Below are 13,956 nucleotides of genomic sequence, written 5' to 3'. Positions count from 1 at the left end.
GAGGCTGGGTCTTCCAACATGACAATGACACGAAGGACACAGCCAGGATAACCAAGGAGTGGCTCTGTAAGAAGCATATCAAGGTTCTGGCGTGGCCTAGCCAGTCTCCAGACCTAAACCCAATAGAGAATCTTTGGAGGGAGCTCAAACTCTGTGTTTCTCAGCGACAGCCCAGAAACCTGACTGATCTAGAGAAGATCTGTGTGGAGGAGTGGGCCAAAATCCCTCCTGCAGTGTGTGCAAACCTGGTGAAAAACTACAGGAAACGTTTGACCTCTGTAATTGCAAACAAAGGCTACTGTACCAAATATTAACATTGATTTTCTCAGGTGTTCAAATACTTATTTGCAGCTGTATCATACAAATAAATAGTTAAAAAATCATACATTGTGATTTCTGGATTTTTCTTTTTAGATTATGTCTCTCACAGTGGACATGCACCTACGATGACAATTTCAGACCCCTCCATGATTTCTAAGTGGGAGAACTTGCAAAATAGTGTGTTCAAATACTTATTTTCCTCACTGTATATATATATTTATTTATTTTTTATTTATTTTGTTGTTGTTGTTTTTTTGTTGCTATTTTATTAAAAAGGTTATACAATTACAACAACAATTACAATTTTAACAATATTTCCAGTGTAATCTTTCTTTGTAAAAACTGAAGTATACATTTTATTATACGTATTTCAAAGTTAAGGATTCATTAGTTTGAATATTGCCTACATTGGAACAAACACTATAATAACATCTTAGTTGATGACTATTTAAGCATATATATATATATATATATATATATATATATATATATATATATATATATATATATATATATATATATATATATAACATGAGCATAACATGAGCAGAAATTGACAACATTATAAGCTTATTTGATGTGGCAGTATTTTACAGTAAAAACTTTATAATCTATCCGATTTTTGTAGTCGATTTTTCCTCATCTCAGTATAGCAATAGAGTTTGATAAAAGCTGTTCATTCATTCACACACAAAAACGCGATTCATATTTAAACAGTATTTGTGCCAGATGTAGTAGCTACATTCATTCACACACAGAAACGCGATTCATATTTATTTATTTCTTTTTGCGTGTACAGACACTTGCGATTAGAACAAAGCAAATATAACTGACCTATTCCTCAGCTGGATCTGTTGCTCCTCGAAATGAGTCTTCCAGAATTTCTGAGGTAAATTTTCCAGGATTATTATCAAGATAGTATTATTCCTCACGGCGTCGTAAAGTACATGAGTCTGAAAGTGAACTCGCGGTGTGTGTTATCCAGCTGATGTGGGCGTTCACAGGTTTGCATGGATCGCCTCACATTTGCGTTTGAATAGCGCACACTCTCCGTGGGCGGGGTCACATTAAAACATAATGAGCTGAGATGAGAACGACTGACATCTCTCTCTTTTCATACATATTACGTAAACTGAATATTTTTTTTTTATTTTGACAATGTTTTTTTTTATAAAAATTACTTCATTTAAAAGAAGAGAATTCAAGCTTCATGTCTGTATGCCTGTTTGAGTATTCGCTGAGTTAGTTCATTTTTGGACGCGTTCAAGAATTGACTTCACTGACAGAGAGAAAGCAGAACTCGCATCATGTTTATTTTTCTTTATTTAGCAAAAAGTACAACACTTTGTTTCATTGTGAGTATACACACACAAAAAAAACACACTTAACATGATCGATTGATGTATGAAACTTGTATGAAAGATCAAAGTCAACAGAGTATTTAGAGTCTCTTTTGCACTCATAAGAAAACAAGCGAGCTGGTATTGCCGGCGATACCGCCGACCCCAGGGGGTTAAATATATTTGATAAATGACACAATTATTAGTGGTGCACGATACATCGGCCGCCGATATGATATCGGCCGATATGATAATGTTAATGCTAACATTACAGCATTACGCTACGGCAGCTGCACCAGTCGGTAGCCCCATAGAACAAACGCTGAAAAAAGCCAAGAAATTTCACAAGGACCACCCCCTAAGCAAAAGGCATTGACCATGACAATAACAAAGATGATCGCTGTTGATGACCAACCTTTTTCAATAGTGGAAGACGAAGGCTTCAGCGAGGTGCTTGAGGTCGCTGAGCCCCGCTATGACAAGCCAAGTCGTCGTTACTTTACGGATGTCGCCCTGCCTGCCTTACATGATATCGTAGCCACCCACGTCCACAAGTTACTCGACAACGATGTCAATGACATCAGTTTTACAACGGATATCTGGAGTTCCGACCTCAACCAAACAAGCATGTTGAGCCTCACGGCTCAGTGGATTGATGACAACTTTGAGATGAAGAAAGCCGTGTTACATGCCCAAGAATTCCTTGGCTCGCATACAGGTAGGCCTGGCTATTTTTTTGGACAGATTTAAATTAAAGTCAGAGCAAAAGGGAAAGTTGTGTATGATGGCTGGCTTGCATGTCAGCTGCAATAGCCTAACGCCTAACACTACATATCTCTCGCGGTAGGCCAAATATAACTGTGTATTAGGGCTGTCACTTTTTATTTGATACTCGAATATGCATTTGAACATAACGTGAAATATCCGTAATCAAACTATAAATAAACTATTCGGTTTTTAAAGTGCCATGTGTAGCACGGCGCCTCCGTGTCGGGATTATCTATTTTCTACTATATTTACTTCTTATTTATCCAGGCAATTGGTTGATGAAACATTGATTAAAATTAAGATACAATTAAGAAAAAACGAAATTAAATTTAAAGACAGGCTTTGTGTTTTTTGTTTGAGGTCTCTGTGAAAGTTTTAAAGCAGTCTTTTAGTGCCGCTTTCAGATCGCTCACGTCCGTCCGTAACTTTTTTTTTTTTGTGAAATAAATTTCTAAATAAATGCTACTTATAGTCCAGTGCGATATGTTTTTTTCGTAGATATTCGAATATATTGCTTGATATTTGATACCATTTCGAATTAGATTTTTCGAAGTGACAGCCCTAGTATCAGGCAGAATGTAGTTATATGGTCGTAATAGGAATTGCAAAGAACAGCAGTTGTCTTGCCAAACAGTCCAGTTTGGCTCAATCCATATATTTGGCGACATAGTAGAAATTAAGCTAACGTCCTTCGGGCTATGCACGTACACTTGCGGCCGGGTCAGTAGCCTATATACAGTATCGCGCGGCTGCAGCTTGGATTTACTCTAAAGTCTTGATGTATTGTCACCCTAGTAAAAAAAAAAAAAACAGCCTATGTGGAGGTGGAAAAATATCTTCCTTGAGTGATAGAGAAGAGTTTCGTTTCACCATTGAATGGATGAAAAGCACGCTAACAATTAAAATATCCACTGTAGCTGCAGCCCAACTTTATTCTAGCCTACACATAGCAAGTGTTCAGCGTGTGTTGACGTGAACCATGGACATAATTGAAAGTTTATGCACTGGGATTTTGTTGGGATTCACTTAAAATATCAGAGATTGCTGAGGGGTGTTTATAAATATCTGGGAAATTTCTAGATGTTTCTTAATGACAGAGGTTAGGTACAGAGCAGCTTACACAATCATTGAACTAGGCTGGAGGTGTAAATTCAACAGCACAGTTTTTCAGCACTTGTCAATCTCACCATTGAACCCAATGAGCATGTTATACAAAACTCTCAGACACTGACATTGCCTATTTATTCTTTCTTATTTTAATATTCATTACAAAACACTTAGACATTGAGATAGCCTATATTCTTTCTCATTACGTGCCCCCACCCAACCCACTTCTGCCGTGACTGATCAGAATGCGGGAATGGCAGAAGTTGTTTGGGAAAAAAGACGCATTATATCATGTGCCAGCTAGCTAACGTGTCCTTGATTAAACTTTTTTTTTTTATCCTTTTATTCCAGGTACCGCCATAGCCAGTGCGTTTGACGCAGAATGGAGAATCCGGAAAGAAAATGTGCATGTTGTGCTTCGAGACAACGCACAAAATATGGTGAAGGCGATGGAGGAGTGTGGTGTTAAAAGCCTGGGCTGTATGACTCATCTGGGGCAGTTAGCAGTGCACGATGCAGTACTAAGCCAGCGAAGCGTTGTTGACTCTTTGGCTATAGCGAGAAAAATAGTCTGACATTTTAAAAGCTCCCCCCTTGGTACCTCTCGGCTGAGAGACATCCAGAGAGAGATGGGAATGAAGACCAAGATGCTACAACAGGACGTCCCGACGCGCTGGAACAGTACATTCCTGATGATGACAACTCTCCTGGAACAGAAGAGCGCACTGGTTATGTACGAGGCTTACCACGGACTGCCTGTATCTCTCAACGCAAACCAGTGGAGTCTCATTGAGAAAATGACCACACTCCTGGCACCCTTTGAAGAGTTGACAAAAGAGATTAGCTCGCATACAGCTACAGCTGCTGACGTGATCCCATCTGTTGTGGCACTCAAGCATTTTCTGAACAAGACAGCCGAAACCGACAGTGGGGTCAAAACAACCAAGTCTGCACTGCTTGATGCCTAAACAAGAGATTCAAAACAACTTTCTCCGAGCAATCCTGGACCCCAGATACAAAGATCGCAACTTTGACGCAGACCTCAAGCAAGTGGAAAAAAACAAGCTAGAGAAAGAAGTGGACAAGATGACAGCGTCAGCGACGACCAGCGCCAGTGCCACAGATGGGCCTACACCAGACGCAGAAGACACTGAGCCAGAAGAAGGTGAACCACAAGAAAAGAGGATGTGTACACCAAGTGAAGGGCATTCGTTCCTGGACATGTTCGATTAAATTCTGGAGGAAAAGGAGCAGGATGAACAGGCAACAGGTTCAACGAGTGTGCAGGTAGGCTAGGTTACTATACTATTTGAATCAGATAATTTTTTAATAGTCTTTCTTTCAAATGAAGTATTTCACATTTCTTTGTGTGATCAGATCATATATTGACAGTCAAATCTCATGAAAAAACTGCGGTCCATAGTTATTATTGAACTTGTAGGATTGCTGGTGCATGCCACGGTTAACATGGGTGCATCTCAATAGTCTGTCTTTTCTCCGTCATGAGATTCTGTAATGGGTGCATCTCAATAGTCTGTCTTGTCTCAAATTTAGTTATAGGCTTGTAATGGGTCTACTGGGCTGACCAATGATAGGGTAGTAGGTGCACCCTCCAGTGGATAGATGGCGAAACAATCTTATAAATTAGCTACTACAATTGAAATGATAGGCATACATATACTGGGACTCCAGAGTTTTGGCCTCACAAGAAAAAAAGATAATTGAATAAACAGTTATTTTATTTCATTTGGTGTAATGAATACACATGTTGAATAATAACTTCCTGATGATTTGCCAGAGATGTATATTTATACACGTCTATATTTCTTTTAGGTGTATGGTTACCTGAGTGAGCCCACCATCCCCAGAAATGTGAGTCCGCTGCAGTACTGGCAAAGCAACATGACCCGCTTCCCTGCCCTCGCCCCAGTGGCACGCAATTACCTGTCAGCTCCCTGTACAAGCGTGGAAAGTGAACGCCTCTTCTCTGCCGCTTCTAATATTGTCAGTGAAAAGAGAAATAGGATCGGTACAGAGAGAGCAGAAATGCTCCTGTTTGTTAAGCACAACATTCCTCTGCTTCCAAAGCCCGGGAAGGGCAAGGGTTAGGTCTCTAAATACTTGGCAGTTACAGTACTTAGTTACTGTACTAACAGTTCAGAAGACTGCAAACGACAGACTGCATTTTGGCTTCAGTAGAGAAGAGGTACTGTGTAAGGGGCCGTTCACATATCGCGTCTAAAAATGCAGGGAAAGCACGGCAGCGCCGCTTTCTCCTTTCCACCAGCGCTTGCGTCTGTCGTTGCTATGCAACCATGACCTGCGTGAGCAATGCGGAATTCTGAAAAGTTGAGATGTTCTCATCTCGTCGCAGCATAGGAAAAATGTGCTTCCATTTTGCACGCAAAAAACACGATATGTGAACAAAAGTGACAGTGTCACTAAGTCGTGCTGAAAAATGTTGGCCACAGTCTCCACAGTCATCTGGTACGCAATCTCAGGGAGCTATATGAATGGGCTTGGGTATCGAGTATCGATTGGAACCGGGACTAGCTTTGCGATTTTCCCGGAATCGTTCAAAAGTTAAAATTTCGATTCCTAGTTTCGATTCACTGTCCGCCAACTGGAAGAATAAACCACTGAACACCAACGAAGAAGCGTCCACCAAAAGTGTTGGCATAACCGAGCGAGTCGAACATGGATAGCGTGCGTCGGCGGTCCAAAGTGTGGCTTCACTTTTCTAAACAGAACGAAATCTCGGCAAAATGCAACATTTGCGACAAGATTGTTTTGTGCATAGGAGGGTGCAAGTCGAACATGATAAAGCACCTCCGAGTTCATGGAGTAGAACTAAATGTGTGCCCCGTCTTTGACGCGCTGCGCCAACCGTCCTCTGCTGCCTCTTCCTCTGGCTCTGACCCCCAGCCTGGCACCGCAGTGAAGTTGTTTCTTATTGTTTATTTGCTATTCTGCACCAGGTTAGCCCATCAGTGGGAGCACGGTAACATGTTTAAGTACCTGCAACATCATACACTCATGTGTAAATGTGTTTTCATGAGGTTTTCAAAAATAAAGCTCTCTTGAGGAAAGTGTACCCCTGTGAAAATATATTCATAATTTATAATATTTATATTCAAGTTCATAGATTTGATATTTATATTGTAGTTGAAAACAGCCCTGTGAGAAATTCATAGTAATGTTCATAAAAAGTAAAAAGTTCATAGAATTAAAATTGATGGAGAAGGTCAGACTATTTCCTTCAGAAAGACCGTTGGTTAGCTAGCTCATTTAAAATATCCTAAACTTTTTTGACCCTGCCTCTAAAAAGAATCGGAATCGAGAATCGTTAGGAACCGGAATCGAAACAAGGAATCGGAATCGTTCAAATTCAAACGATACCCAACCCTATATATGAAGACTTCAAAAAGTCAAGTCATCTTCATTTATAGTGCTTTTAACAACGTAGATTGTTTCAAAGCAGCTTTACAGAATGTAAGCCCAAATCTACCAAAACTGCTAACGAAATGCCAAGTAACAATAACAGAGTCTCACCGACAACCATTAATCAAAGTGTTGCATGTGTAACGTTAACGTGGAAATGTAATATCGCAAGAAATCGCATATTTTCCCAGTATTGCGCAGCCCTACTCCACAGTGTTGATCACATTTATCAACCCTGTTACCAAAGTTACTGTAAGAATAATCTCTATAACTATGAATAACTTGTATGATATTTGACAAATACAATTTTATCAGTAACTTGGTGTTAACTGATTATTCCTAAAAGAAAAATGTGTAAACTATGTTGAAAATTACTAGGCTATATGTAAATATATATATGTTACTATAAAATGAATTACTATACTATTATGATGGTAATGTTGCTGCAAATTGGGAACCAGATATAAAATAAATGTCAAATAAAACAGATAAAATAGTATTTAGCTTGATCTGATGTTGACAATCAATATACAAACGTCTCAAACCTCCCTTTACTGAACATTTGTTGAAAACAAACAAAAAACATTCTGTACCGTTTCATAGTTGAACTGTTTATCTAAATGTGCTTGAATGTTTATAACATGAATGTTCTTCAGCATCATGAATGAATGAAGAATAAACACCAACCTCTTTGTTCTTCAGTATCTTCAGTGTGTTTCATTCTGCAGGGTTCTGGATCACTCATGTTCTCACTGTCCTCTTTAATAAACTCAGTCTTTGCAGATTTCAGCTCTTCCTGATGCTCTGATGCTCGTCTTCACTTGTAGCTGATGGGAATTTACAGCACTTATTGGAGAATTGCTGTGGGAGGAGCTTCACTGATGATGTAACTACAGTGGGAGGAGCTTATCTGACAAAATTAAAAATAGTATCAGTTCCTGAATTTGTTTTTATACTAAATATCACATGTAAGCATGTCTGTCTGTCTGAAGTAAAGTAACGTGAATGTATAACTTATTTTATGGCTAACCTTAAAGCTCATTTCATTGGTGTCAACAGACTGTATTTGTTTGTGTCAATTTACAGGAGATCTGAAGACATCAGCATCATAAATAAGGTGAAAACAGGAACTATTGTCATGAAATAAAGAGTGTTTTCACTTTTCAGCAGATCTGTTAATATTGATGAGCCTCAGACTATCAACACTCATTCAACAAGCCATTCAGGATCATCAGCAGATCATCTCACTTTATTCTGAGTGTTTGCTGTTAGAAACACATTATTTGAGTCAGGACACATGATAAAAGCCTGTTAAACTGCTCTATTGAAAGAAAATACTGTTGCTTCTCACCATCTGACACAAATGAAACATAAATATATAAAAACAAACCAAACTTAATTAAACCACCTCATCTAAATAACTACAACAGCATAATGTCAATATCTAAAATATATTTTTATTTTCTAGTGATTACAATCATTGCATTATGTTATTCAAAACTGACAATAATCCTAAAAAACTCATTATAAGCTCATGAATTCCCCTCACAGATCTCAAACTGTAACTCTTGACTTGACATTCAGTAACAGTTCTCACACAATAAACATCGAGACAATCACACAAACGAACACAAAATCGCTCAGGTCTGAATGAACTCAACATATTCTCCTCATGCTCGCTGCTGCTGCACTAAATGTTTATTTCAGTAGGAAAACAATACAGAAATGAGTCTGTCGCTTAATCAAACTGTATAAAGTGTGTGTGATGGTTGAGTAAATGTGAGAAATACCGTGAACTGCTCTCCTCACCTCAGAAGACTCGACGCTGAAACTCTTCTTCTTCTTCTTCTTTAATGGCGGCTCGAATTAGCGCCATCTATTGTGGGTTTTGGATCAGAGACTCATTTTACTCCTTTTTTCATGTGATGCATGATAATGAGGAAGCAAGCACTTTCAAGAAGTACAGAGGTGACATGTTATGATATACAACTTTCTATACAAAATGTATTAAAAATGTGTTCAATGTCATCACAATACAAATGAGAAAATAAGAGTTGATTAGCTGAAAACTGAAAAATAAAAGACAACAAAAGAAGATAGAGAGAAAGAACACGAGGGTAAGATATTAAACTATACATCAATTACATTGTACTTATTAAAATTCTTATTTTAAATTATTTCAAAAACACACTTTTTTTTGTTAAAGGTAAACTTACATTTATGTATATTTTTATGTTGTATACAATTTTTCAAGAAGATGAATTAAATTTATAACTGAGCTGAAGTCATAAGATTATCCGATACAACAGTCAACTATGAAATGTAAATATTAAACCTCTGGTATGTCTGAAATAAAAGGCAAAACAAAAGATGAACTATTTTAATCTTACTGAAAATGTCCTCATAGCAATATCAATGACTGAAGCATCAGATCTGCTCTTCAATACTTGATTTACACATGTAGCTGTAAACGCACAGACATTATTATTTTATTTTAGTAGAAGCAACTTTTCCAGTTCAACTCCCATAGCTGGTGTTTTGCTTTTAAAAAGAGCAACATGTTTAATTGTTCAAGAACAGAACAACTCATGTCAATACAAACACATGATTCTGAACCTCATCAACAAGAGATTCATCAGTTAGACAAACCTGTCAAGAAGACAAATATTATTTTTTATTAATAACAATGACAAAGACAATGATTAATACATTTATTACAGTATTTATAATCTTTGTTAATGTTAGTTAATAAAAATTCAGCTGTTCATTGTTTGTTCATGCTAGTTCACAGTGCATTAACTAATGTTAACAAATACAACCTTTAATTTTAATAATGTATTAGTAAATGTTGAAATGAATATGAACTAAAATTGATAAATGCTGTTCATTCTTATTTCATGTTAACTTATTGTAAACCGGGAACCGCACTCCAATGGTTCAAGTCTTATCTCTCAGGTAGGTCGTTCAGGGTATCGTGGAGGGGTGAGGTGTCTAAGACACAACATCTAGCTACTGGAGTGCCTCAGGGCTCAGTGCTGGGACCGCTTCTCTTCTCCATCTACATGACATCCCTAGGATCTGTGATTCAGAAACATGGTTTTTGCTATCACTGCTATCATCTAGCAACTGGAGTGCCTTATTTATAGTATTTATATCGTTTTTACCTCTACAACCACGTCCAAGTGATCTGAGGGCGCGCGCGTTTCCTGGTGTGTGACATGTGTGCACACGTTCTGGCTTAGTCTGCGCAAGCGCCGAAAGTGATCTCTCGTGCATTTTATCGGTAAAAACGATAGAAATACTGTTCGTTTTCTCACACAAACCGCTCGTTTCGTGTCTTAGGCCATCAATGTGTACTTACGATGGGGAATTGTTAAATTTGGACTCTGTGCATGCTCTTTGAGGTGGTGACCATAGACCTGCATTATATGACTGACAGACAAGAACGGCTTGACCTAAAAATATCAAAATTGAAACTACTGCGGAAAAAAGTCACCTACATCTTGGATGCCCTTGAGGTACGCTAAAACATACCAAAATTTAATTTCAAAGTGAACTATCCCTTTCAACCTACCCAAGCGTATCATATGCACGTAAAAACAAATTTTCGTGTATAAATTGCACGATAAACGCAATGCATATATTTATATTTGATAACATTGATATAGAGATGCATTTAGTGTGACCCGGTTGCTCAGACTCGTTTCCTATGCTTTCTTAGTCTTATTCTAATAAAAGGTAAAAACATCATATATATATATACACTCATGGTATTGTAATAAGTGTGGTTTTTGTGTGCTCTTTTACTGTCACATGATGGTCACACACATCTTAAAGATACAATGTCTTCCACAAAAGCAATGCATCAGATTGTGTATGATATTGAGTTTTGTGATGGTGTTCGCTGTAGAATCTGAAGTTCAGCTGGATTCAGTCAAACTGGAGGTAGAATAGCAGAAGAGACGAGAGCAGGAGGAAGCTTTCCTTATACACTCCATCTAAACAAGACAGTAAGGAAATTAGCGTTAATTAATACTAGTACTACTAAAACATTGCATGGTCATTGTTGATCACTTTTATCACACATTTTTAAAAACAAAAACTCTCTGAAAGTGTCACATATGAGGTGGTGATCTCAAGATGCATGTACAGAAAGTACAATAGAAATACTTTAATGTTAATCACAGAAAATACTCTCAAGGGAATAAAGTAACAATAAAATTCGTTTTTTAAATTCCCCATGGGCGACCACCTTGGCTACGCAGAGAAGGTATTATTATTATTTTTTTAAGTTTAATTTTACAATTATTTCAAATACTCTTTGTTTGCACTAAAACCATGTCAATCTGCAAAACAAAACATGGTTTCTGCATAAAATTCATTTTCACAGTTAATTAGGGATGTTTTTAAGGAACAACCACATCCACTTTTAAATCCAATATGGGTTTATATTTTAGTAAAAAATGTCTATTGTCTGAGTTGCAAGGTGTCAGGTCTGATGATAAAAGGCAATGCACAGGCGAATGGAAATGTTAAGGAAATGTCAGATGAGGGATGAAATAGGGACGTTCGCAAACTGGCACGGACTAATGTTACAAAACGAAAAGAACAAACAACTCAAACCCAAAGACTCGAGGTGAACTAATTATTTGTGATTCCTCTAGATCTGAGTTGTTAGTTCATCACATCATATCCCCTTAAGCTGAAGCTATCCAGCCTTTACAGGTTAAAACAACAACACACAAAACACAACAACACAGCAAATAAAAATAAGGGTTACTGATGTAGACAAACAGCCGTCTCATTCTATCTCAGTCTTGTGTGGAGTAAAGTATAGTTTATTAGGCAATTAAAAGCATTGAGAATTTTAAAACAGAGAACCCAAAAAGCAAACATAATACTTCATGGTTTTCAGATATTATGACAGTAATATCATGATGGTAAGATATTATTTTTTTGCATCTGGGTTTTCTAAATAAATCATAAGTGGAAGAATAATTATAATTTTTAAAAACAACAATGAAAAACAAAATTTAAAAAAATGTGTGTGTTACAGCCTCTTCGTCAGCTTCCTGAACAAGAACGATTAAGCTTTTACTTTCCATCATGAAAGAGTAAGCAAAATACTGAGATGCATTTGGATAGGACAAGTGACCATAAAATGAAACTCATAAGCACGCACAACAAAATAATTTATATCATGAAGCAAAATGATATACAAGATTAAACTTTTTGACATTGTTCTTGGGAAGGAACTCTGAGTTGATCTGAATCCCACGGTTGAATCTGCTTGTTTCAAAGATGAACTTTATTCACTGTGAAAACTTCAGATAAAGTTTCTTAGTCATGTCGGTTGTTATGGCTGGTTAGGACAGATTTATCCAGATTATATTTTACTGCTTGATGCATTATTGTGTCACATTTGGCGGGGACACATCAAACCTGAAAGTGTTGGATCTGAAGAGGATCTACTTACAGTGAACGTGTTTTGTATGTTTGAATAGAGAAGATGGATGATTGAAACACTTCCCACATGCAATGCAGGGATACGGCTTTTCTCCAGTGTGAATAATCCGGTGCAGTTTTAAATTGCCCATTGAAGTAAAAGTCTTCTCACACTCAAAGCACATGTACTCTCTCACACCAGTGTGAATTTTCTGATGTCTTCGTAAATTGTGCCGCAGTGAAAAACTCTTTCCACACTCAGAACATGAATGTGGCTTCTCCTTCGTATGAACTCTCAGGTGTGACTTCAGGATTGAATTCAACAAAAAAGTTTTGCCACATTGATCACATGTGAAGAGCTTCTCTCTGCTGTGGATGTTTATGTGTTCCTTAAGGTGTGTTGATTTAGTGAAGCTCTTTCCACACTGATCACAAATGAACGGTCTCTCTCCAGTGTGAACTCTCATGTGACCCGTAAGATATGCTTTATCTGTGAAACCCATTCCACACTGATCACACGTGTGCGGTCTCTCTCCAGTGTGGATCCTCTCATGTCTGTTCAGAGATGTCGACTGATTGAATCTCTTGTCGCAGTGTGAACACTTGTAAGGTTTCTCTCCAGTGTGGATCCTCTCATGTGTTTTCAGAGTTGTTGACTGGATGAATCTCTTGTCACAGTGTGAACACTTGTAAGGTTTCTCTCCCGTGTGGATCCTCATGTGACGCTCAAGACTTGGTTTGCTTGTGAAACTCTTTCCACACTGAGTGCAGGTGAACGATTTCTTGGCTCTTCTTTTCTTTAAATATTTCTGTTTGGTTTGAAAGTGACTCAATGGTTTTTCTCCAGTTTTGACATTATTTTTCTCCTCAACTTCACTCAATTCTTCATTCTCCTCGTTTTCTTCAGTCAAATCTGAAATAAAGATAAACACGATTCACTTTCACTAACTCAAAAAAAAAAAAAAATTTAAATGAGAAAAGTGAAGGACATAAAGGTGAACCCTGATGTAACAGTGGACAATAGGCCATTTCTATTTTAAAAAAATCCTAAACAATGTTGATGCATTTTTATTAAGTATACATCCCTGCAACTATACATGAATGAGGTACATTGATCTTACAATTATTATTTTAAACATATTATAGGAACAAATCCCATGTTTCTATGGGGAGAACAATTAAATATGTTTGATCAACTACACAATTATCTAATATACATTTTGTCAGGATTGTCTTTCCACAGTTCATAGAAAGTGTCCCTTATTGCTACACGTAGATTATTCAACAGCTGTAAAGATTTTTCTTATTACAACAAATCTAAATCTAAAACTGCTTCAATAATAAACACCAACCTCTTTGTTCTTCAGGATCTTCAGTGTGTTTCATTCTGCAGGGTTCTGGATCACTCATGTTCTCACTGTCCTCTTTAATAAACTCAGTCTTTGCAGATTTCAGCTCTTCCTGATGCTCTGATGCTCGTCTTCACTTGTAGCTGATGGGAATTTACAGCATTTATTGGAGAATTGCTGTTGGA

At 37.5% G+C, this 13,956-nt stretch overlaps 2 protein-coding genes across 2 annotated transcripts in view; both read right to left on the bottom strand.

Moving 5' to 3' along the window:
* LOC311078425 (uncharacterized protein) overlaps positions 1-13,956 on the bottom strand; it is a 27,447-nt gene extending 13,491 nt beyond the window's left edge. The window contains exon 1 of the mRNA XM_084107201.1: positions 13,775-13,956. Coding sequence (XP_083963327.1) covers positions 13,775-13,832 — 58 coding nt within the window. The 5' untranslated portion in view covers positions 13,833-13,956. The remainder of the gene's footprint in view (positions 1-13,774) is intronic.
* Positions 11,807-13,351, bottom strand: LOC311097646 (uncharacterized protein; the record flags this gene model as incomplete). Its single annotated transcript, XM_084137482.1, has 1 exon — positions 11,807-13,351. A coding segment is annotated over one exon (906 nt), but the record flags the coding sequence as incomplete, so codon positions are not given.

The sequence above is a fragment of the Abramis brama genome, assembly GCF_963993115.1.
Source record: "Abramis brama genome assembly, chromosome: 1".
Taxonomy (NCBI): Eukaryota; Metazoa; Chordata; class Actinopteri; order Cypriniformes; family Leuciscidae; genus Abramis; species Abramis brama.
This window is presented reverse-complemented; position numbering and strand designations above follow the sequence as displayed.